Source organism: Nansenia antarctica (genome assembly GCF_963989245.1).
Source record: "Nansenia antarctica genome assembly, chromosome: 4".
Taxonomy (NCBI): Eukaryota; Metazoa; Chordata; class Actinopteri; order Argentiniformes; family Microstomatidae; genus Nansenia; species Nansenia antarctica.
In genome coordinates, this window is record NC_137689.1 from 45634304 (window position 1) to 45657132 (window position 22829).

Genomic DNA, 22829 nt, shown 5'->3' on the forward strand with positions numbered 1-22829 from the left:
CCGGTGCGCCTTATAAGCCGGTGCGCCTTGTATATGAAAAAAATTCTAAAATAGGCCATTCATTGAAGGTGCGCCTTATACTCCGGTGCGCCTTATAGGGCGGAAAATACGGTACCTTTTCCCCAGGTAGCACTGTGCTACCATGTTGAAAAATGTTGTAGCACACCAAGAATTTCAGTAGCACAATGAAAATTGTGCAATTTTCGTCAACAACGACAACAAATGATCATAATCATAACATATCAAAATGATCATAACCGGCTCTTGGCCGTAATAAAAATGGAGACTCACATAATGTAAAGGGGAAGTAAGAATATTAATTTCAGTTGGCCCACGGTTCGGTATGAACCTCGGTTTTTGGGTCACGGTTCACGGTTCGTGTTTTTTATTTTTTTAAATGCTACTATTTATTTACAAACTGTTACTTTATTTTGCTTATACTTATGGAACTTTAACATTTAGACACATTCCATAATATGACTGGTAAATTGTATAATATAAATATATATAAACAAAAAACACTTTCAAATGTAAAAATTTTACATAAACACTTTCAAATGTGACGTGTTGTGGATTGGAACTATGGATCATAAGCTTTCAAATGATGTGTCATACATTGAAATCCGAAAAAAGATGAAGTTAGAGTCATTTGAATGTTGTTAGATGTCAGGCACATATAGGGTTAACCTCTTTGTAATGAAACCGGAAGCACACAGCGCTACGAACTATGAGAGCTGTATCCATATACCCATTATGCGCATTTTAAGCGCATATAGGACTCGCGTGAAGCATTTCTGCGACACGCGTTTCTGTTCACTGTTTTCATTCCCTCATCGCTTATACACATACGTTTGACTGCGCATGACAGTAGTTCAGCAGTAGTCGCACTGGTGCGATTGAATGTATTTCCAAGTCGCACAGAAATATATTCACTCGCAAATGCGACCAAAACAGTCGCACTGTCGAGCCCTGGTGTGTGTGTGTGTCTGGGGGTGTGTGTGTTTTGTTGTGTATCTTTGTCTCTGTGTGTGTCTTCTGTCTCTCTGTGTGTGTGTGTGTTTTGTTGTGTATCTTTGTCTCTGTGTGTGTCTTCTGTCTCTGTGTGGGTGTGTGTGTGTCTGTGTGGGTGTGTCTGTGTGTGTGTGTGTGTGTGTGTGTGTGTGTGTGTCTGTGTCTGTGTCTGTGTCTGTGTCTGTGTGTGTGTCTCTCTGTGACGGAGTGTGAAGCCAGGTGTGTGTCTGCCTGTAGAGCCAGGTGTACAGGAGCCAGCCCGACCTGGTGTCGGCCGTGTACGACCCCAGCGCCTCCACCCTGCCTGTGGACTACTCCACCCACGCCCAGTACCAGGGCCAGGCGGACGTGGGCCAGAGCTTCAGCCAGTACCCCTACACCTCCGACTACCCAGACAGCACCTGGGCGGCCGCAGAGCAGCGTAAGAACCCCCCCCCCTCTCTCTCCTCGCACCTGCACGAGCAGCAGACCTTGGTGGCGTCGCTGCAGTCGCTTATCGATGTTTATCATTCTCCCCTCCCCCTCCCCCTCAGCTCCTCCCCGTCCGGTGACTCCAGAGAAGTACTCGCTCCCCCACCGCTGTGCTCGCTTCGGACCCGGCGGTCAGCTGATCCAGGTTCTACCCAACCTGCCCTCGGCCGGCCAGCCCGCTCTGGTGGAGATCCACAACATGGAGGTAACCCCTGGAAACCTAGCTCAACACACCCTGTGCGTTGGTGTCCTGATGAATGAGTGTGTGACAGTGGTCAGGACAGCGAGTGTGTGGTGTGGTGTTGTGACAAGATGTGAGGTATGAGGAGCGCTGTAGTACTTAGCTGTGAGGAAGTGGATGGGCCATTTCATACAACAGGACCAATTCAAAGTGCTTTACATACAGCATTAAAAAAAATACAAGAGGAGAATAGTAAGACAATAACAATTACAAGAATAGATATATATGATAAATAAATAAATAAAAATGTAACAAGATAATAGACACTGAATAAAAAGACATAGATAAAAGTGTTCTGTCTCTGAGAGATGAACCTCTGCACCTTTTGGTTGATATTTTGGTTGATAAGTCGTTTGGAAATAGTTTCAGACATAGTTTGAGTAACAGGAAAGATAGATATGTCAAAGAATATGTAAGAATGGTCAGATAGGGCAATGTCAGTTACAACAACATTTGAAATATCTAGGCCTTTGGTGATGATAAGGTCCAGAGTGTGACCTCGATTATGAGCCGGAAGTTTCACATGTTGTTGAAGTTCAAACACATCTGACAGGACAGAGAGTTCAGCAGCAGCAGTTCACAGCAGCCACCCGGTCTTCAGAAGTGACTGAGCTAAGGGATTACCGTGGTTGACCTTTGAATTAATTATTTAATGAAGCCAAGATATACTATGGTATAGTTGTTAACTCAGGCCCAATTCCATTTACTCCCTTTCCCCTACAATTTAGCTCTACCCCCCCATTTTGTGCGTTCACGCGTAGGGGGTAGTATGTCCCGATTCTTGTGGGGATAGAGCGATAGGGCCCAGTGGTAGGGCTACATGTCCTTCCAAACTGAGGTTTTTCAAAATGGAGTGTTATGAGATAGTGGAGAACGCACAAGCAACAAAAGAAACCCACAAATGTCATTATTGTCTAAATGAGTTAACCGTCTGGTTCTGTTCAGACCATGCTGAGTTAACTGTCTGGTTCTGTTCAGACCATGCTGAGATAACTGTCTGGTTCTGTTCAGACCATGCTGAGTTAACTGTCTGGTTCTGTTCAGACTAGGGCTGGGCAAACGATAAAAATTTCTTTTCCGATAATCGCAAGAATTAACGATCAAGAAGCTTTTTTTTCATAAAAAAAAACAATAATAAATAAATAGGGCAGAAATAACAAGCATGTTTTCCTTGGGGAAAAAACGTTATTTGTGTTGCTATTGCACACATTCATTCATTCACATTCAAACTAGACACTACAGTCAGATATCAATCCTCTTAAACAAGGCAGTGAGTAGCCTAAATTGTTTAACTTAAAAACACATTTTACATTATAAATAAAAATATAGAAAATAAGTAACTCACCATAGGAGCAGTAAAAAAACTGTTACTCACAAATAGGAGGATGACTGAAAACGTTAGTGTCCTTAAGAGCGTCCAGCTTAACTTAAATTTAAACTCCAGCGAGAGACTGTAGGCGGCAGGCCTACTGGTTCTTGTTCAAAAAGATGATCATGTTAACATGTTCAGGGGTGAGAGACGAACGCAATCTGGTGACAGTTAGGCCAGCCGCAGAAAACACTCGCTCCGAGGGCACCGAGGTTGCGGGGATGCAGAGGTAGGTCCGCGCTAATTTGGCCAACCGAGGAAACCTTCTTTCGTTTAATTTCCACCAGTCAGTTGGGTCGCAGTTCAGGCCCGCAGAAGGCTCCCTCAGAAAGGTGCAAACTTCGGTTTCGATGGGGATGTCATGGGGATGCGTATTTCTCCCCGAGGAGCTGTGCCATGGCGCTGACCGGAGCAGATCATTTCTCACACATAACGTGGACAAACTAATATCCATTATTATTATTATTATGAAAAAAAAGAAAGAAAAAAAAATATTAATGGTTATCGAGCAAAATATTTTGTGATCGACCAAGATCCTTATCGATCAATTATCGATCGTCGATCATTGATGCCCACCCCTAGTTCAGACCATGCTGAGATAACTGTCTGGTTCTGTTCAGACCATGCTGAGTTAACTGTCTGGTTCTGTTCAGACCATGCTGAGTTAACTGTCTGGTTCTGTTCAGACCATGCTAAGTTAACCCTCTGGTTCTGTCTGGTTCTGTTCAGACCATGCTGAGTTTTCTGTCTGGTTCTGTTCAGACCATGCTGAGTTAACTGTCTGGTTCTATCTGGTTCTGTTCAGACCATGCTGAGTTAACTGTCTGGTTCTGTCTGGTTCTGTTCAGACCATGCTGAGTTAACTGTCTGGTTCTGTCTGGTTCTGTCTGGTTCTGTTCAGACCATGCTGAGTTAACTGTCTGGTTCTGTCTGGTTCTGTTCAGACCATGCTGAGTTAACTGTCTGGTTCTGTCTGGTTCTGTTCAGACCATGCTGAGTTAACTGTCTGGTTCTGTCTGGTTCTGTTCAGACCATGCTGCAGGACACTCAGGACCAGTCAGAGCTGCGCTCCTTCCCCGGCCCGCTGGTCAAGTAAGAACACACTGCCCTTCCTTTCACCCCTCTACCTCACCCCTCTACCCCACCCCTCTACCCCACCCCTCTACCTCACCCCTCTACCCCACCCCTCTACCTCACCCCTCTACCCCACCCCTCTACCTCACCCCTCTACCCCACCCCTCTACCTCACCCCTCTACCCCACCCCTCTACCCCACCCCTCTACCTCACCCCTCTACCCCACCCCTCTACCCCACCCCTCTACCTCACCCCTCTACCTCACCCCTCTACCCCACCCCTCTACCCCACCCCTCTACCCCACCCATCTACCCCACCCCTCTACCCCACCCCTCTACCTCACCCCTCTACCCCACCCCTCTACCCCACCCCTCTACCTCACCCCTCTACCTCACCCCTCTACCCCACCCCTCTACCTCACCCCTCTACCCCACCCCTCTACCTCACCCCTCTACCCCACCCCTCTACCCCACCCCTCTACCCCACCCCTCTACCTCACCCCTCTACCTCACCCCTCTACCCCACCCCTCTACCCCACCCCTCTACCCCACCCATCTACCCCACCCCTCTACCCCACCCCTCTACCTCACCCCTCTACCCCACCCCTCTACCTCACCCCTCTACCCCACCCCTCTACCCCACCCCTCTACCTCACCCCTCTACCCCACCCCTCTACCTCACCCCTCTACCCCACCCCTCTACCTCACCCCTCTACCTCACCCCTCTACCCCAGCCCTCTACCCCACCCCTCTACCCCACCCCTCTACCTCACCCCTCTACCTCACCCCTCTACCCCACCCCTCTACCCCACCCCTCTACCCCACCCCTCTACCTCACTCCTCTACCCCACCCCTCTACCCCACCCCACCCCACCCCTCTACCCCACCCCTCTACCTCACCCCTCTACCTCACCTCTCTACCCCACCCCTCTACCCCACCCCTCTACCCCACCACTACAACCCCCCCCCCCCCCCCAGCTCTAATGTTGTGTCTGTGTGCCCCCCCCCAAGGGAGGAGACTCATAAGGTGGACGTGATGAAGTTCGCCCAGAACAAAGCCCTGGAATGTGCTCGGAACAACGACCTCCTGGACAAGGACTCGGCCAGCCTGCTGTGGGACTTCATCGTGCTGCTGTGTCGGCAGAACGGGGTGAGCCTGGGGCTCAGCGGGGCGGTGATGTCCTTCTGCTGCCCCTCACCATCTCATTCTCTATAAGAGGAGTGTGTGTGTGTGTGTGTGTTTATGTGGCTTAATGTTTTTATGCATGTTGAAGTCTCTCTGAATCTCTCCCTCTCTCTCTCTCTCTCTCCCTCCCTCCCTCTCCCTCTCTCTCCTTCTCTCTCTCCCTCCCTCCCTCTCTCCTCCCTCTTTCTCCCTCTCCCCCTCCCTCTCTCTCTCCCTCCCTCTCCCTCTCCCCCTTCCTCTCTCCCTCCCTCTCCCTCTCTCTCCCCCCCCCCTCCCTCAGACGGTGGTAGGTACTGACATCGCTGACCTGCTCCTGAAGGAGCACCGCTCGGTGTGGCTGCCGGGCAAGTCTCCCAACGAGGCCAACCTGATCGACTTCACCAACGAGCCGCTGGCGCGGGCGGAGGAGGAGCCGGGGGCGGGGCCTCTGTCGCTGCTGTCAGACACCTTCATGACCGTCCCCGAGAACGTCGGCAAGGAGACGGAGCGCTTCAGGGAGCTGCTGCTCTTCGGCCGCAAGAAGGCAAGACACCTACCTCCCTCTGTCTGTCCCTCTGGTCCACACTGTCTGTGTCTGTGTCTGTGTCTGTGTCTGTGTGTCTGTGTGTGTGTGTGTCTGTGTCTGTGTCTGTGTCTGTGTGCTAATCTAAACTCCTGGTCTTGCAGGATGCCCTGGAGGCGGCCATGAAAGGGGGTCTGTGGGGCCACGCCCTGCTGCTGGCCAGTAAGATGGACAGCAGGACACACGCCCGCGTCATGACCCGGTGGGTGGAGAGGGTGGGGGGGGGGGATGTTAGGTCCTCAGGGGGAGGAGGGGTGGGGGTGGGGGGGGGGATGTTAGGTCCTCTGCTGTGGCAGGAGGAAGTAACACTTGTGGTTCTTGTTGTTTGGGGCCGTCAGGTTCGCCAACAGCCTTCCCATCAACGACCCTCTGCAGACCGTCTACCAGCTGATGTCTGGCAGGATGCCCGCCTCGGCCACAGTGAGGAGGGGGGGAGGGGTGGGTGGGGTGTGGGGTGGGTGTGTGTGTGGGGGTGGGTTGGGTGTGTGTGGGTGTGGGTTGTGTGTGTGTGTGGGTGGGTGGGTGGTGGTGGGTTGGTTGGGTGGGTGTGTGGGGGTGGGTTGTGTGTGTGTGTGTGTGTGTGTGTGTGTGTGTGTGTGTGTGGGTGGGTGGGTGGGTGGGTGGGTGTGGGGTTGGGTGGTGGTGGGTTGGGTGTGTGGGGGGTGGGGGTGGGTGGGTTGTGTGTGGGGGGGTGGGGGTGGATTGGGTGGGTGGGTGTGTGGCGGTGGGTTGGGTGGGTGTGTGTGGGGTTGTTGTGTGTGGGGGTGCGTTTGGGGGTGTCTTCTTTTGAGCATCTCTCAAGGAGCCTCTCTGTCTCTCTCCCTCTCTCTCTCTCTCAACAGTGCTGTGGGGATGAGAAGTGGGGCGACTGGCGCCCCCACCTGGCCATGGTGCTGTCTAATCTCACACACGCCCTGGACCTGGACACCAGGACCATCACCACCATGGGAGACACGCTGGGTAGGAGGGCACATGACTGTCACACACCACACACACCACACACACACCATACACACACCATACACACCACACACACACCACACACACACCACACATACACCATACACACCACACATACACCATACACACACCATACACACCATACACACACCACACACACACTATACACACACCACACACACCATACACACACACACCACACACACCACACACACACACACCACACACACCACACACACACCACACACACACCACACACACACCACACACTTACCATACACACACCATACACACACACCACACACACACACCACACACACACCATACACACACCATACACACCACACACACACCACACATACACCATACACACCATACACACACCACACACACACCACACAAACACACACACACCACACATACACCATACACACCATACACACACCACACACACACACACCACACACACACACCATACACACACCACACATACACCATACACACCATACACACACACCATATTCATAAGGACATGGTTGTAGAACGGGTCAGGTGGACAGACAGAAGGACTTGGTTGTAGAACGGGTCAGGTTGACAGACAGAAGGACTTGGTTGTAGAACAGGTCAGGTGGACAGACAGAAGGACTTGGTTGTAGAACAGGTCAGGTGGACAGACAGAAGGACTTGGTTGTAGAACAGGTCAGGTGGACAGACAGAAGGACATGGTTGTAGAACAGGTCAGGTGGACAGACAGAAGGACATGGTTGGAGAACAGGTCAGGTTGACAGACAGAAGGACATGGTTGTAGAACAGGTCAGGTGGACAGACAGAAGGACTTGGTTGTAGAACAGGTCAGGTGGACAGACAGAAGGACATGGTTGGAGAACAGGTCAGGGTGACAGACAGAAGGACATGGTTGGAGAACAGGTCAGGTGGACAGACAGAAGGACATGGTTGTAGAACAGGTCAGGTGGACAGACAGAAGGACATGGTTGTAGAACAGGTCAGGTGGACAGACAGAAGGACATGGTTGTAGAACAGGTCAGGTTGACAGACAGAAGGACATGGTTGGAGAACAGGTCAGGGTGACAGAAGGACATGGTTGTAGATAGGGATGCTCCGATTTATCGGCCACCGATTTAAATCGGCCGATTTCACTCCAAATGACTCGATCGGTGATCGGCAAAAATGGCCGATCTTTTTTTTTTTTTTTCCTGGGGAAGACAGATAACTGAACAGAAAACATAGGAGGACGTAACAGTATGTAAACCATGAAGGCCACGTTTATGATGTCTTTTATACAGCCATATCGACTGACTTGGGCTTCAGGCCCTAACTGGGTGATAGGCCAGACCTTTACTATGCCATAAAAATGGGTCTGCGTTTGCTTGGTGCCTAATGGATCAAAACTTTTGTCTAAAAAGCAAAAAATATGTAGGCTATCCAGTCAGTAGGCCTACAGTTATGTATTTAAAAAAAAATCGGTATCGGTATCGGTTGATCTTGAGGAAAACAATCGGTGATCGGTATCGGCCCCAAAAATCCAGATCGGAGCATCCCTAGTTGTAGAACAGGTCAGGGTGACAGAAGGACATGGTTGGTCGCCTTCTCTCTCTCATTCCAAAAGTGTCTTGTCAGCAAGACAGGGTTCCTCTCCTGGTCTGAAGAGCCTGACCCCTCTACTAGTCTACTAGTAGTTGTTAACGTGTGTCTGTGTGTCTGTGTGTCTGTCTGTCTGTGTGTGTGTGTGTGTGTGTGTGTGTGTGTGTGTGTGTGGAACAGCTTCCAAGGGGCTGACAGACGCGGCCCATTTCTGCTACCTGATGGCCCAGGTGGGTCTGGGTGTGTTCACCAAGAAGAGCACCAAGATGGTTCTGATCGGCTCCAACCACAGGTCAGTCAGTACACACACACACACACACACACACACACACATACATTATGGGGGCGGCGGTAGCCTAGAGGTTAGAGAGGCCAGCTAGCAATCTGAAGGTGTGCTGGTTCGATCCCCGCCTCAGGAGGGAGCTGCACGTGTCCTTGAGCAAGGCACTTAACCCCTATTTGCTCCAGGGGCGCCGACTATGGCTGACCCTGTGCCCCCCAGAGCAGAAAATACAGAATTTCAACTATTGACTGACAAGTTGATTGCAGGACAATAAATCGGTAAAAAAAACATACCGTATGATAATCTTGTAATGTTCTATGATAATACACAAGCACCTATGAACAGGCTCACCAGCCCATACATACATACACACACACACACACTTGTGTGCATAGAAAATATGAGTTCACAAGTCGTGACTAGTGACTTCATCAGCCCTCCTCTCTCTCTCTGTTCCTCCAGTCTCTCCTTTTACCAGTTTGCCTCCAACGAGGCGATCCAGAGGACGGAGACCTACGAGTACGCCCAGTCCCTGGGCTCTCAGCCCTGCTCCCTGCCCAACTTCCAGGTGCCCCGTCTTCATCCAAACACACGTGTGCCCCTGACCTTGGCTGAGAGTCTGGTCCTCTAGTCTGGTCCTGTAGTCTGGTCCTGTAGTCTGGTCCTGTAGTCCTCTAGTCTGGTTCTGTAGTCCTGTAGTGCTGTAGGCTGAGAGTCTGGTTCTAACTGTGCTCCTCTCCTCCTCTGCTCCTCTCCTCCTCTGCTCCTCTGCTCCTCTCCTCTCCTCTCCTCTCCTCCTCTCCTCCTCAGGTGTTCAAGCTGGTGTACGCGTGTCGCCTGGCGGAGGCGGGGCTCTGTGCCCAGGCCTTCCACTACTGTGAGGTCATCTCCAGGAGCGTGCTCACGCAACCCTCCTACCACTCCCCTGTCTTCATCAGCCAGCTGATACAGGTGCACACACACACACACACACCAGGGTTTCCGTTAGAACAATTTGCCGTCGGACATCGTGTCCGGGAAGAATTCGATTTACCGGACAAACGTGATATATTCCGGTCATCATATTAAAATATAATAAAAAAAATTTTTTTCAAAATCATATTTTTTTTTCTTCCAAATCTAACATAGCTGTTTGTCGCGGTGATTACTGTTGTGTAGCGGCCTATATATGCCATTTAATGTCTATTTCTCATCCGATACGATTAGATGCGAGCTATATAATATATAATAATATAACATGATTTGACGCATGCGCGCTATGCCATGCGTCAAATCCAGCGCTGAACGGGTCCAGCACTGAACGGGCGCCTCACTGGGAACTGAACAGACAGCATCGATCAATGAACGGACTCCACATTACGTTAACTGAAGTTTGTTAAATTGTTTGGGATTAATGTGAGTTTTCTATTTTCTCTTTCCAGTTTTACCCTTTTTTTTTTTTTTTTCAATAAAACAACGTCATTTCTATAACCAGGGGGGTGTTCCATCGACGTCGCTGGAGGAAAGTCTGGGCTTGTTTTGACAAGTCTCGCGAGATCTATCAAGATATGCCTGGATCTTTTTAAGAGTCTCGCGGGACTTGGCGAAGTAGGCCTAGGTTTTCCTTTGGCGACGTTGATGGAACACCCCCCAGGTCTCGCTGGTTGGGAAGGCATTTCGTTTAGCTGCCTGTCAAATCATACTTAGGGGATAGCCCTGTAAGCTCATACGGGTCTGTATGTCGTCCTGAAGACCGGCTGTTAGATCATATCGCTGAAGTTTGTCTCCATCTTAGTGTAAATGTTGTCCGTTTCGTTTGTTATCCTTGTTATTGTGCGATAAAGTTAAGGCTTTCCGCTTCGGGCCACCATTTTCAGCTGGGCACCGGACACACACACACTCGTGCACGCGCGGCACTGCCCGAGAGAGAAGGACCCGCCCCCTTTGGTTAGCCTATAGGCTGGCTGGAGGGGGCGGGTCCTTCTCTCTCGGGCAGTGTTGTGTGTGTGTGTTTGGTGCTCAGCTGAGAATGGTGGCCCGAAGCCAATTTGAATACAAAATGTGAACTTTAGCGAATTGTATTCAAATTGTGCTTAGAGGGAATTATTTTCACCGGACATTTTGTCCGACGAGTTTTCAATTTGTCGGACTTCAACAAATTTTACCGGACAAAGTCCGGGAATTACCGGTTAACGGAAACCCTGACACACACACACACACACACATATATATATATGTACACTTTTTGTATATATTTTTTGTCTTTGGGGTTGTTGATTGTGGGTGTGATGATTGTGACGGTCTGATCTGTGTCTCTGGTGTCGATTGTAGATGTCTGAGAAGCTGCGCTTCTTCGACCCCCAACTGAAGGAGAAGCCAGAGCAAGAGCTGTTCATCCAGCCTGATTGGCTGATTCATTTGAGACAGCTTGACGGGCAGTTTAGGGTAAGAGGGCTTAATGGGAAAGAATGGTGCGTGTGTGTCTGTCTCCAAGGGAACCTTCAACCTTTAACAGAGAATGTGTAACTGACCGTGGGCCTGCCTCTGCTCCTGCAGACGGGGGTGATGGCCTACAACACAGACAGGGCCACCCCCCAGCAGTACGCCTGCAGCACCCCCAGCTCTGAGCTGGACCAGGCCAGCCCCGCCGAGCACTACGCCCAGCACCTGGACATGGACGCCCCGCCCCCCGACAACCCTCTGATGACATCACTCTTGCCGGGACCGCCTCCACAAGGAGTGCAGCTCATGCCTCCAGGTGTGTGTGTGTGTGAGTGTGAGTGCGAGTGCGAGTGCGTGCGTGCATGCCAGTGTTAATTCTGGCAGGCTATTGTACTCTTAGTCTTTAGACGAAAATGCACATTAGTTTTAGTCACATTAAGTCATTATTGTCCTTCTTAGTTTTAGCCAACAAAAACTCAAAAACATTGTAGTCTAGTTTTAGTCATTGACAAAGTCGTCGCTGCTCTATATTTGATGTTTTATATTCAAATGAATTCAACTGGGTTAATACAGGTGCAAGTTGTTAAAGCAACATTTCACTCTGGTAACACTTTTATTTGTGTAATATACTGACCTTATCTGGACATCTGTACCCTAACCTCTCTCCATGTGAGGCTGCCGTGTTGTCCTTGCTACTATTAAGCTATGGATATCACACAGATAGAAGTGTGAAATGTTGCTTTACTCAAAGTGAAGAAACTAAACATTCTGCTGAATTGAAAGTGTGGAGATATATGTGACAGGAGCTGCTGGTTTGTTCCCCAGGTTGGCAAGGTCATTTCAGTTTACATATTACGAGATTGTAAGCTTTCAAATGATGTGTCATACATTGAAATCTGAAAATAGTTGAAGAATGAATGAATGAATGAATGAATGAATATTTTATTTCGAACATGATTTAAAATAGTAAAAGAACAAATAACTAATATGTAGAGTACCGGCCTATCAATGTTCGAAGAGGAGTAGGATGAAGCCTGGGCTTATCCTGTCCTACTACTGTCCGTCACTCTCAAGTGAGAACAATTATACTTAGATTATATAATCCAATTAATTAAGATATAAGAAGATATGCTTATTTGAATGTTGGTACACTTACAACTAAATAGCAGAGGAAATGTCTCTTCATCAGAACAGACTGGCCCATGGCGCTTGCTTGCTAGCTAGCAGCTAACAACAGAGTACTCCCTATGTAACATCTAACAGCTGCATGTTCATCACATCACGACCAGCTGATAGAACATGAACCTGATAAAAAAAACTTGGGGGAGGGAGGGCTAGGGCACCCAGTCTGCATTCCATTCAACCAATGGCAAGGATGCACGGCTTTGCTTCGATTTTGCAAAATAAAAGACAATGCCGGTAGATGCATGCACGATTGGAATTTGGAAAAAAGAAATATTTCAAAAGTTATGGTTGAGGCATATACTTCACAACGTTCCTTCCTGCACCGCTCGTTCGCTCCTGAACGTTTTACAGGGTCCCACAGGTCCATGAAATCCTTGAACGTTTGTGAATTTGAGAGAAAAAAAATCAAGGCCTTAAAGGTTTTTGAAAATAGACATGGGTCATTGAAAGTGCTTGAATTCCCCTCTCTCTCTCTCTCAAAAAATAAATAAATAAATGTTTTGCGTAATTATAGTAGATAAGTCACATTGCTTAACTTAAGTGTTAACACAGTAACTTTACACATATTTCACAATTGTTTTGCTGTGCTGTGGTAGAGAAGGCAAGAGACCATCTAGTGTTCAAGCCTCTACATTCAAAAGCCTCTCTTTTTAATTGTTGTCTGTGAGCAGATAGTTCCTATTATATCAATTCTCATCTAGATCTGTCTCAAACTATGCCGTGTTGGGTCCTTGAATTTGAGGGAATTGAGTCTTGAAAGTCCTTGAAAAGTGCTTGAATTTGATGTTTCAGAAGGTATGGGAACCCTGCTTTTAGTCTTGTTTCGAAAATGAAAATACATATAGTCTAGGGCTGCAACGATTAGTCGACTAGTCACGACTAATCGATTACGAAAATTCGTCGACGTGACATGTTGTTGTCGACTAATCGCATTAAAAAATATATTTAAAAAAACGGGTTTTTTTTTTTTTTTTTTTTTTTTTTTTAAACGGGAGCCATGCAAGAATCAGCTGGGTAAGTTTTAGCTAACGTTGTTAGCCAACTGGCTAACGTTATATTGTTAGCGTCGTAATGTTTATGTTAGCTTTACTGTTACATGTTGGAAAACAACGTCTCATGGACAGGGCTGTACATGCTATGAGCGTTTGTGCTATTAATTTATTTGCCCTGTGGCACGCATGTGACAGACAGAGGCGCTTGTATGTAACGTTACGTAGCAGGGGTTTTCCATGTTGAAGCCAGGAGAACACGAGATGAAATTAAGTGAGGGGTGGTCGCTATTAAAATACCAGGTAGTCATGGTGGATGATCATGAATGATGCTTGATAAGTGAATGCTATTTCAATTATGTTGAGTCCACCAGCGAGCTGTCTGTAAGATAAACAGCGCCAAGCGTAGCCTACTAACGTGAGCTGTCTGTAGTCTAGCCAGCAATGCTAGCTAGCCAGTCAACTAGCTCTGTGAGCAGCTGTAGCTTGGCGTAACGTTAGGTTAGATAGCTAGTTAAGCCGGATTTATGCTTCTGCGTCGCCATTTACGCGCAGCGAAAAGCCACACGACTAATCGCGACTAATCGAAAAAATAATCGACAGATTAGTCGACTACCAAAATAATCGTTAGTTGCAGCCCTAATATAGTCACAGTTTTTATTTTCAAAGATCCATTGTCGTCTCGACTGTCATGGAAAAATGGTCGTTGACAAAACAAAATGAACACCGGTGCATGCGTGTGTGCATCCATGCCTGCCTGCCAGCCAGAGAGAATCCTAGCACCTTCATTTCACCTGGCCCTCCCTTTTGCGATCTAACCACGTCACTAAGGAACCCACCTGTGTGTCTCAAACCATGTGACCTTCTCTTGCAGCTCCCCCCAATATTCTGCAGGACGGGATGGTCCAGCAGCCCCCGCCCGCCGCCACAGAGGGAGTCCAGTTCTTCCCGGTACCACCCGCCTCCTCCCTGCCGGGCCTGCCCGGCCAGATCCCGCTCCCAGGGTTCTCTCCCTCCGCCCCTGGGTTTGCCCCGCCCTACCAACCCCACCAACCCCACCCACCCCACCCACCCCACCAACCCCAACCCCACCCACCCCAGCCCGACCAGCCAGACATATACCCTGGATCCCAGCAGGTGGCGCAACCACCTCCCATGCAGCAGCCGCCTCAAATGCAACAGCCGCCCCATATGCAACCCCCCCAGATGTACCAGCCCCCCCAGATGTACCAGCCCCCCCAGATGCCCCCGGCTGAGCAGCCCCCTGGTCCCCCAGTGTATCAGCCACCTCCTATGTCCAGCTCCCCAATGAGGAAAGACTTCTACGACCAAATGGCTGACATGGTTTGTCTGTCTGTCTGTATGTCTCTCTCTCTGTCTGTCTTGTCTGTCTGTCTTGTCTGTCTTGTCTGTCTTGTCTGTATGTATGTATGTATGTATGTAGACGGGCTCTGGTTGTAAAGTGATTGGCTGATGCGCTAGGTAAGCTCCCTCTGCTCTCTGTGTGTGCAGGCCCCAGGGAGGAGGTCCAGGTCAACCTCCCAGTCCTCACTGGCCCTGGTACGTACGCCCCTGGATGTTCTAGAAATGGCCGTCAAACGTGTGAGTGGAGCCAGTGTGTTTGTCTGACTCTCACTGGCTTTCTATTGGCCGCAGGGTCAGGGGCGTCGCTCCCGCACCACGTCCGAGTCTTCCACCCACTCGATTGGACGAGAGCGGAGCAACTCGGCAGCCAAGCAGCCCTCCGCCCGCCCCCCACCCTCCATCCCTGAGCAGCCCCCACGCAGGGAGGAGCCCAAGAAGGCAAAGAAGGACTCTCCCAAAAAGGTCTGCACACACACACACACACTCACACACTCACCGGTGGTTTAGGTGTTTTTATTGGCTAACATTTGAGCCCCTCTCTCTCTCTTTCTCTCTCTCTCTTTCTCTCTCTCTCTCTCTCTCTCTCTCTCTCTCTCTCTCTCTCTCTCTGTCTCAGGGAGCAATAGGAGGAGGTGGTGGTGGTGGCGGCTGGCTAAACTGGCTCTATAGGAAGGGGAAAAATGAGGCACATCTGCCTGACGACAAGAACAAGTCTGTGAGTCTTAACCCCAGGACCCTGTCTTGTCTGGTCTCATCTAGATCAGTCTTCTTTTGCTTTTTAAAAATGACTGTCACTGATGACTGATTCTCGATTTGCATTCAGTGAGTATTGTGACTGTGTGTTCTCATTTACATTTACGGCATTTAGCAGACGCCTTATTCCGAAGCGACTTTTACGAACAATACATTTGACTAAGTGAATCATCAATCTACCAGTTGTAGCAGGAAAAGCAATCTAGTTCAGGCTAGTAGCCATTGGCAGTCATCGTGCTAGAACAAGAAAGGTTTTTTTTTTTGGGGGGGGGGGGGGGGGGGTTTGTAGACACTGGAGAAACAGTACAATTGGGTAGTAGACATCTCAGGAGAAGCAGTAAATGGCGGGAAGCAGGTTTTCTCTCAAGACACAGTCCAAAGGGGTAGTAGATGTCTCAGGAGGAGCTGAAGTTAAGGTGAAGCCTGAAGAGATGGGTCTTCAGCGGAGCCCGGCCAGGAGTTCATTGCAGTAGTCAAGGCGGGCGATGTCTGCACAGGATCAGCGATTGTCCAGGATCACTCCAAGGTTCTTGTCTGTCTGCGAGGAGGTTACAGTAGTTCTCCACTGTGATGGAGAAGTCTTGGAGAGGGCAGGCTTTCCCAGGGAGGAAGAGTAGCTCAGTCTTGTTAAGGTTGAGCTTGAGGTGGTGGGCTGACATCCTTGTAGAGATGTCAGCGAGACATGCAGAGACACATGAGGGTCGGGGCGGGGGGGGGGGGGGGAGAGACAGGAAGAGTTGTATCATCTACGTAGCTGTGATAGGAGAACCTGTGTGAAGAGATTACCGAGCCAAGAGACTTGGTGTAGAGGGGAGAACAGTAAGGGCCCTAGGATGGAACCCTGTGGTACCCCAGTGGTGAGGGTTCGTGGAGAAGACAACGATCCTCTCCAAGTCACCTGGTAGGAGCGACCCGCCAGGTAGGATGCAAACCAGGAGTGTGCGGTGCCAGAGATGCCCAGTTCTGAGAGGATGGAGAGAAGGATCTGGTGGTTAACTGTGTCGAAGGCAGCAGACAGGTCCAGGAGAATGAGAACAGAGGAGAGGGAGGAAGCTTCAGCAGAGTGGAGCGTCTCTGTGACAGCAAAGAGAGCAGTCTCAGTGGAGTGCCCAGCCTTGAAGCCAGATTGGTGGGGGTCCAGGAGTTTGTTCTCATGGACATAGTGGGCCCTATTATGCACTTCCTAACTTGCCGTCTTAAGTGTTAATTAAGACGCACCGCCAGGTTAAGACCTACCTCCACCCTTATTATGCGCTTCATACGCGCTACTGCTATTATGCCGGTGTCGATAGGCGCCCACACATAAGACGTAATACTCCCGTGCATATATTACTCATTGTGGGAGTGTTCATATGTTAATGAAGTGCACTAGGCGCCCCTGCTATTATGCGATCTGACTTTGCTCCTAGCGCTAAGAAGTGGTTTGAAAAGTTCTTAAGTTTAGACTTCATGCACGTTTTGAAACACGAGCGCGCCTCCGCGGTTTGCGCATGCATGTGGGCACACATGAACACGCACGTGGCTCCACGGCAAGACGTCAATTACGGTCACAGTATAAATGCTTTATTTCAGAAGGGAGAGGCAGAGAAGCGCGCTGACCTCCTTCTTAGGACTTCCATAATAGCATAGCGCTAATGACTCAACGCAGCCGGTTCTTAAAGGGAATGGCACCTGGCACGCTGATTGGGTTGATTGAGAAGACGCCCAAAACACACCCATGACTAATTTCTTTGCTTACCGCCGGGTTTTAGGCGCCCACTACCGCACGCATAATAGCAAAGTGGCCTTGACCACGCCTCCACGTCTTAAGTTTAGATCTACCGCCTCGTCTTATTGCTTAAGACTTATGAAGTGCATAATAGGGCCCAGTGAGTCAGTTGCTTAGATGCAGCGCGTTCAAGGGTTTCAGAAGGAATGACAGAAGGGATAGCGGTCTATAGTTGTGAACAGAAGACGGGTCAAGGCTTGGTTTCTTGAGGAGAGGCTTGATACACTTCACTTACTTTCAGACTTGGAAATGGTATCTCCACTCACTCAGTCACAATGTGTTTTGATTTCTCAGATTGTCTGGGATGAGCAGAAATCCAAATGGGTCAACCTGGACGAGCCTGAGGAGGAGGTGAGAGAGACTGTGGGTGGGGGTTGTTGGGTGGACACAGAGACTGTGGGTGGGGGTTGTTGGGTGGACACAGAGACTGTGGGTGGGGAGTGGGGGCGGTGTACAGAGCATTTCGACCACTTTGTTTATTGTTGTTTTAATTTCGCCCTCATTTTGAATGTCTGATTGTCTTTTCTCACTACCAGTACAAGCCTCCTCCTCCACCACCGTCTGGCTTCCCTAAGATGGCTCCTCCGATGGCGGGCGGTCCTGGAGCGCCCCCTGCTGGTGGGCCGCCTGTCAACATGTTCTCCAGGAGAGCAGGTCAGACTCCTGATTCATGTATCAAACAGTGACAATTCTGAAATGATGGGGACAAATATTGAATGACCAAAAGGTGGGAAAAGTACAAAAGGTAGAGTGACTGGTGAGAAAAGTGGGCTCATCATCACAACGCACGTAAGATAGTTGTCCATTGGTCCCTGTCTAACCTGCGTGTGTTCCCATTGGTCCCTGTCTAACCTGCGTGCGCTCCCATTGGTCCCTGTCTAACCTGTGTGCGTTCCCATTGGTCCCTGTCTAACCTGCGTGCGCCTGCCCCTGTCCCAGGCACTAAGAGTCGCTACGTTGACGTCATGAACCCTGGCAGAGCCGGCGCCAAGCCAGGTGGATCAGCCGCCGCCCCGGCTGACTTCTTTGCCCCCCTGGCTCCCATGGCCATGCCAGCCACCCTGTTTGTGCCTAGAGCAGGTAGGTCCACTTGTACCACAGACCCGTCTAGCAGAAGGGCCCGCGGTTCTGACCCGCGGTGTCCTATGATGTCAATCAGAGAGTGTGAGTGAGTCCGAGGAGGAGGGAGAGTGTGAGTGAGGAGGAGGAGGAGGGAGAGTGTGAGTGAGGAGGAGGAGGAGGAGGGAGAGTGTGAGTGAGTCAGAGGGAGGGAGAGTGTGAGTGACGAGGAGGAGGAGGGAGAGTGTGAGTGAGGAGGAGGGAGGGAGAGTGTGAGTGAGGAGGAGGGAGGGAGAGTGTGAGTGAGGAGGAGGAGGAGGGAGAGTGTGTGTGAGGAGGAGGGAGGGAGAGTGTGAGTGAGGAGGGAGGGAGAGTGTGAGTGAGTCAGAGGGAGGGAGAGTGTGAGGGAGGGAGAGTGTGAGTGACGAGGAGGAGGGAGAGTGTGAGTGAGTCAGAGGAGGAGGGAGAGTGTGAGTGAGTCAGAGGGAGGGAGAGTGTGAGTGAGTCAGAGGGAGGGAGAGTGTGAGTGAGGAGGAGGGAGGGAGAGTGTGAGTGACGAGGAGGAGGGAGAGTGTGAGTGAGTCAGAGGAGGAGGGAGAGTGTGAGTGAGTCAGAGGGAGGGAGAGTGTGAGTGAGGAGGAGGGAGGGAGAGTGTGAGTGAGTCAGAGGGAGGGAGAGTGTGAGTGAGGAGGAGGAGGAAGAGGGAGAGTGTGAGTGAGGAAGAGGAGGAGGGAGAGTGTGAGTGAGGAGGAGGAGGAGGGAGAGTGTGAGTGAGTCAGAGGGAGGGAGAGTGTGAGTGAGTCAGAGGGAGGGAGAGTGTGAGTGAGGAGGAGGAGGGAGAGTGTGAGTGAGTCAGAGGGAGGGAGAGTGTGAGTGAGTCAGAGGGAGGGAGAGTGAGTGAGTCAGAGGGAGTGAGAGTGTGAGTGAGTCAGAGGGAGGGAGAGTGTGAGTGAGGAGGAGGGAGGGAGAGTGTGAGTGACGAGGAGGAGGAGGAGGGAGAGTGTGAGTGACGAGGAGGAGGAGGGAGAGTGTGAGTGAGTCAGAGGAGGAGGGAGAGTGTGAGTGAGTCAGAGGAGGAGGGAGAGTGTGAGTGAGGAGGAGGGAGGGAGAGTGTGAGTGAGTCAGAGGAGGGAGAGTGTGAGTGAGGAGGAGGGAGGGAGAGTGTGAGTGAGGAGGAGGGAGGGAGAGTGTGAGTGAGTCAGAGGGAGGGAGAGTGTGAGTGAGTCAGAGGAGGAGGGAGAGTGTGAGTGAGGAGGAGGGAGGGAGAGTGTGAGTGAGTCAGAGGGAGGGAGAGTGTGAGTGAGGAGGAGGAGGAGGGAGAGTGTGAGTGAGTCAGAGGGAGGCTGAGTGTGAGTGAGGAGGAGGGAGGGAGAGTGTGAGTGAGTCAGAGGAGGAGGGAGAGTGTGAGTGAGGAGGAGGAGGAGGGAGAGTGTGAGTGAGGAGGAGGAGGAGGGAGAGTGTGAGTGAGTCAGAGGGAGGGAGAGTGTGAGTGAGTCAGAGGGAGGGAGAGTGAGTGACGAGGAGGGAGGGAGAGTGTGAGTGAGGAGGAGGAGGGAGAGTGTGAGTGAGGAGGAGGAGGAGGGAGAGTGTGAGTGAGGAGGAGGAGGGAGAGTGTGAGTGAGGAGGAGGAGGAGTGAGAGTGTGAGTGAGTCGGAGGGAGAGTGTGAGTGAGTCAGAGGGAGGGAGGGTGTGAGTGAGTCAGAGGAGGAGTGAGAGTGTGAGTGAGTCGGAGGGAGAGTGTGAGTGAGTCAGAGGGAGGGAGAGTGTGAGTGAGTCAGAGGGAGGGAGAGTGTGAGTGAGTCAGAGGGAGGGAGAGTGTGAGTGAGGAGGAGGAGGAGGGAGAGTGTGTGAGGAGGAGGAGGAGGAGGGAGAGTGTGAGTGAGTCAGAGGGAGGGAGAGTGTGAGTGAGGAGGAGGAGGAGGGAGAGTGAGTGACAAGGAGGGAGGGAGAGTGTGAGTGAGTCAGAGGGAGGGAGAGTGTGAGTGAGTCAGAGGGAGGGAGAGTGTGAGTGAGGAGGAGGAGGAGGGAGAGTGTGAGTGAGTCAGAGGGAGGGAGAGTGTGAGTGAGGAGGAGGAGGAGGGAGAGTGTGAGTGAGGAGGAGGAGGAGGGAGAGTGTGAGTGACGAGGAGGGAGGGAGAGTGTGAGTGAGTCAGAGGGAGGGAGAGTGTGAGTGAGGAGGAGGGAGGGAGAGTGTGAGTGAGTCAGAGGGAGGGAGAGTGTGAGTGAGGAGGAGGAGGAGGGAGAGTGTGTGTGAGGAGGAGGGAGGGAGAGTGTGAGTGAGTCAGAGGGAGGGAGAGTGTGAGTGAGGAGGAGGGAGGGAGAGTGTGAGTGAGTCAGAGGGAGGGAGAGTGTGAGTGAGTCAGAGGAGGAGGGAGAGTGTGAGTGAGTCAGAGGGAGGGAGAGTGTGAGTGAGGAGGAGGAGGAGGAGGGAGAGTGTGAGTGAGGAGGAGGAGGGAGAGTGTGAGTGAGGAGGAGGAGGGAGAGTGTGAGTGAGTCAGAGGGAGGGAGAGTGTGAGTGAGTCAGAGGGAGGGAGAGTGTGAGTGAGGAGGAGGGAGGGAGAGTGTGAGTGAGTCAGAGGGAGGGAGAGTGTGAGTGAGGAGGAGGGAGGGAGAGTGTGAGTGAGTCAGAGGAGGAGGGAGAGTGTGAGTGAGGAGGAGGGAGGGAGAGTGTGAGTGAGTCAGAGGGAGGGAGAGTGTGAGTAAGGAGGAGGGAGGGAGAGTGTAAGTGAGTCAGAGGAGGAGGGAGGGAGAGTGTGAGTGAGTCAGAGGGAGGGAGAGTGTGAGTGAGGAGGGAGAGTGTGAGTGAGGAGGAGGAGGGAGAGTGTGAGTGAGTCAGAGGGAGGGAGAGTGTGAGTGAGGAGGAGGGAGGGAGAGTGTGAGTGAGTCAGAGGGAGGGAGAGTGTAAGTGAGGAGGAGGGAGGGAGAGTGTGAGTGAGTCAGAGGGAGGGAGAGTGTGAGTGAGGAGGAGGAGGGAGGGGGAGTGTGAGTGAGGAGGGAGGGAGAGTGTGTGTGAGGAGGAGGAGGAGGAGGAGGGAGAGTGTGAGTGAGTCAGAGGGAGGGAGAGTGTGAGTGAGGAGGAGGGAGGGAGAGTGTGAGTGAGTCAGAGGAGGAGGGAGAGTGTGAGTGAGTCAGAGGAGGAGGGAGAGTGTGAGTGAGGAGGAGGAGGGAGAGTGTGAGTGAGGAGGAGGGAGGGAGAGTGTGAGTGAGGAGGAGGGAGGGAGAGTGTGAGTGAGTCAGAGGAGGAGGGAGAGTGTGAGTGAGTCAGAGGAGGAGGGAGAGTGTGAGTGAGTCAGAGGGAGGGAGAGTGTGAGTGAGGAGGAGGAGGGAGAGTGTGAGTGAGTCAGAGGGAGGGAGAGTGTGAGGAGGAGGAGGAGGGAGAGTGTGAGTGAGGAGGAGGGAGAGTGTGAGTGAGGAGGAGGAGGAGGGAGAGTGTGAGTGAGGAGGAGGGAGGGAGAGTGTGAGTGAGGAGGAGGGAGGGAGAGTGTGAGTGAGGAGGAGGAGGAGGGAGAGTGTGAGTGAGGAGGAGGAGGAGGGAGAGTGTGAGTGAGGAGGAGGAGGAGGAGGGAGAGTGTGAGTGAGTCAGAGGAGGAGGGAGAGTGTGAGTGAGTCGGAGGGGATTCTCCCAAGACTGTTAGATTGTCTGCGTGAGCGTGTACACACACACTTCCGGATGTTTGATTAGACTGATCCCCCGCCAGCTCCAGACGAACAGCAGCAGCAGCCTCCCATGGAGGGCGGGGGCGTCCCTGAGGTAGGAGGGAACCAGGAGCAGAGCGGACCCACCCCCAGCGCCGTGCCCCAGGTAAGCCACAACCAGGACCCTGCTGTAGGACCACCACCACCACATTCCAAACCGTGGCACCCAAACTTTGGAATGCGGTCTCGATCAACTTAGATCAGCGGTCTCGGTCGAAGCATTTAAATAACAGCTCAAGACTGTCCTGCACAGGCTTTTGGCTAACCCCAGAAGCCTGTCTTTTTGTGTGTTGTTATTATTTGTTGTACACTTATATGTATTTGTTTCTTGTTTTTATTTTCACTTGTTTACCTATTTCTTTTAACCTGCTATTACTTTAGCTCTTTAATTATCTTTTTATAGCCTATGTAAAGCACTTTGTGACCGCTGGTCTGTGATAGGTGCTATAGAAATAAACTTTACTTACTTACACCACAGTGACCACACTGACACCGCTGCCTGGTCTGTCCCCCCTCTCTCCAGATGTTCAGCCCCATGTTGTTGCCCCCCGGTCCAGAGGGGCTCCCCGCGGCCGACGGCTCCCAGACGGGGGAGGTAGGACCCCCTCTCCATCCTCTAGTAGGACCGTAGGAGTCTGCTGCTCTACCATACACTCACGGCCCCCATAGACACATGACCCTCCACTCTTAACAAGTCACCGTGTGTGAGTGAGTGAGTGAGTGAGTGTGTGAGTGAGTGAGTGAGTGTGTGAGTGAGTGTGTCTCATAACCATGCAAATTCATTCAATTCTAATCTTGACGAGTCAATCTGTGTGTGTGTGTGTGTGATCCCTG

The 22829-nt window shown here is 51.2% G+C and overlaps 1 protein-coding gene across 1 annotated transcript in view; it reads left to right on the forward strand.

Annotated features, from left to right (window-relative positions):
* The window catches only part of sec16a (SEC16 homolog A, endoplasmic reticulum export factor), a 36054-nt gene that overhangs the window by 10179 nt on the left and 3046 nt on the right, over positions 1-22829 (forward strand). Inside the window, 22 exon segments of the mRNA XM_080529373.1 lie at positions 1249-1432; positions 1545-1687; positions 4123-4184; positions 5178-5316; positions 5633-5875; positions 6019-6116; positions 6253-6334; positions 6757-6874; positions 8657-8768; positions 9222-9327; positions 9570-9710; positions 11070-11183; positions 11295-11496; positions 14229-14698; positions 14867-14914; positions 15011-15181; positions 15345-15434; positions 17535-17591; positions 17777-17894; positions 18180-18320; positions 22004-22101; positions 22519-22590. Of these exon segments, the coding sequence (XP_080385499.1) occupies positions 1249-1432; positions 1545-1687; positions 4123-4184; positions 5178-5316; positions 5633-5875; positions 6019-6116; positions 6253-6334; positions 6757-6874; positions 8657-8768; positions 9222-9327; positions 9570-9710; positions 11070-11183; positions 11295-11496; positions 14229-14698; positions 14867-14914; positions 15011-15181; positions 15345-15434; positions 17535-17591; positions 17777-17894; positions 18180-18320; positions 22004-22101; positions 22519-22590 (3009 nt within the window).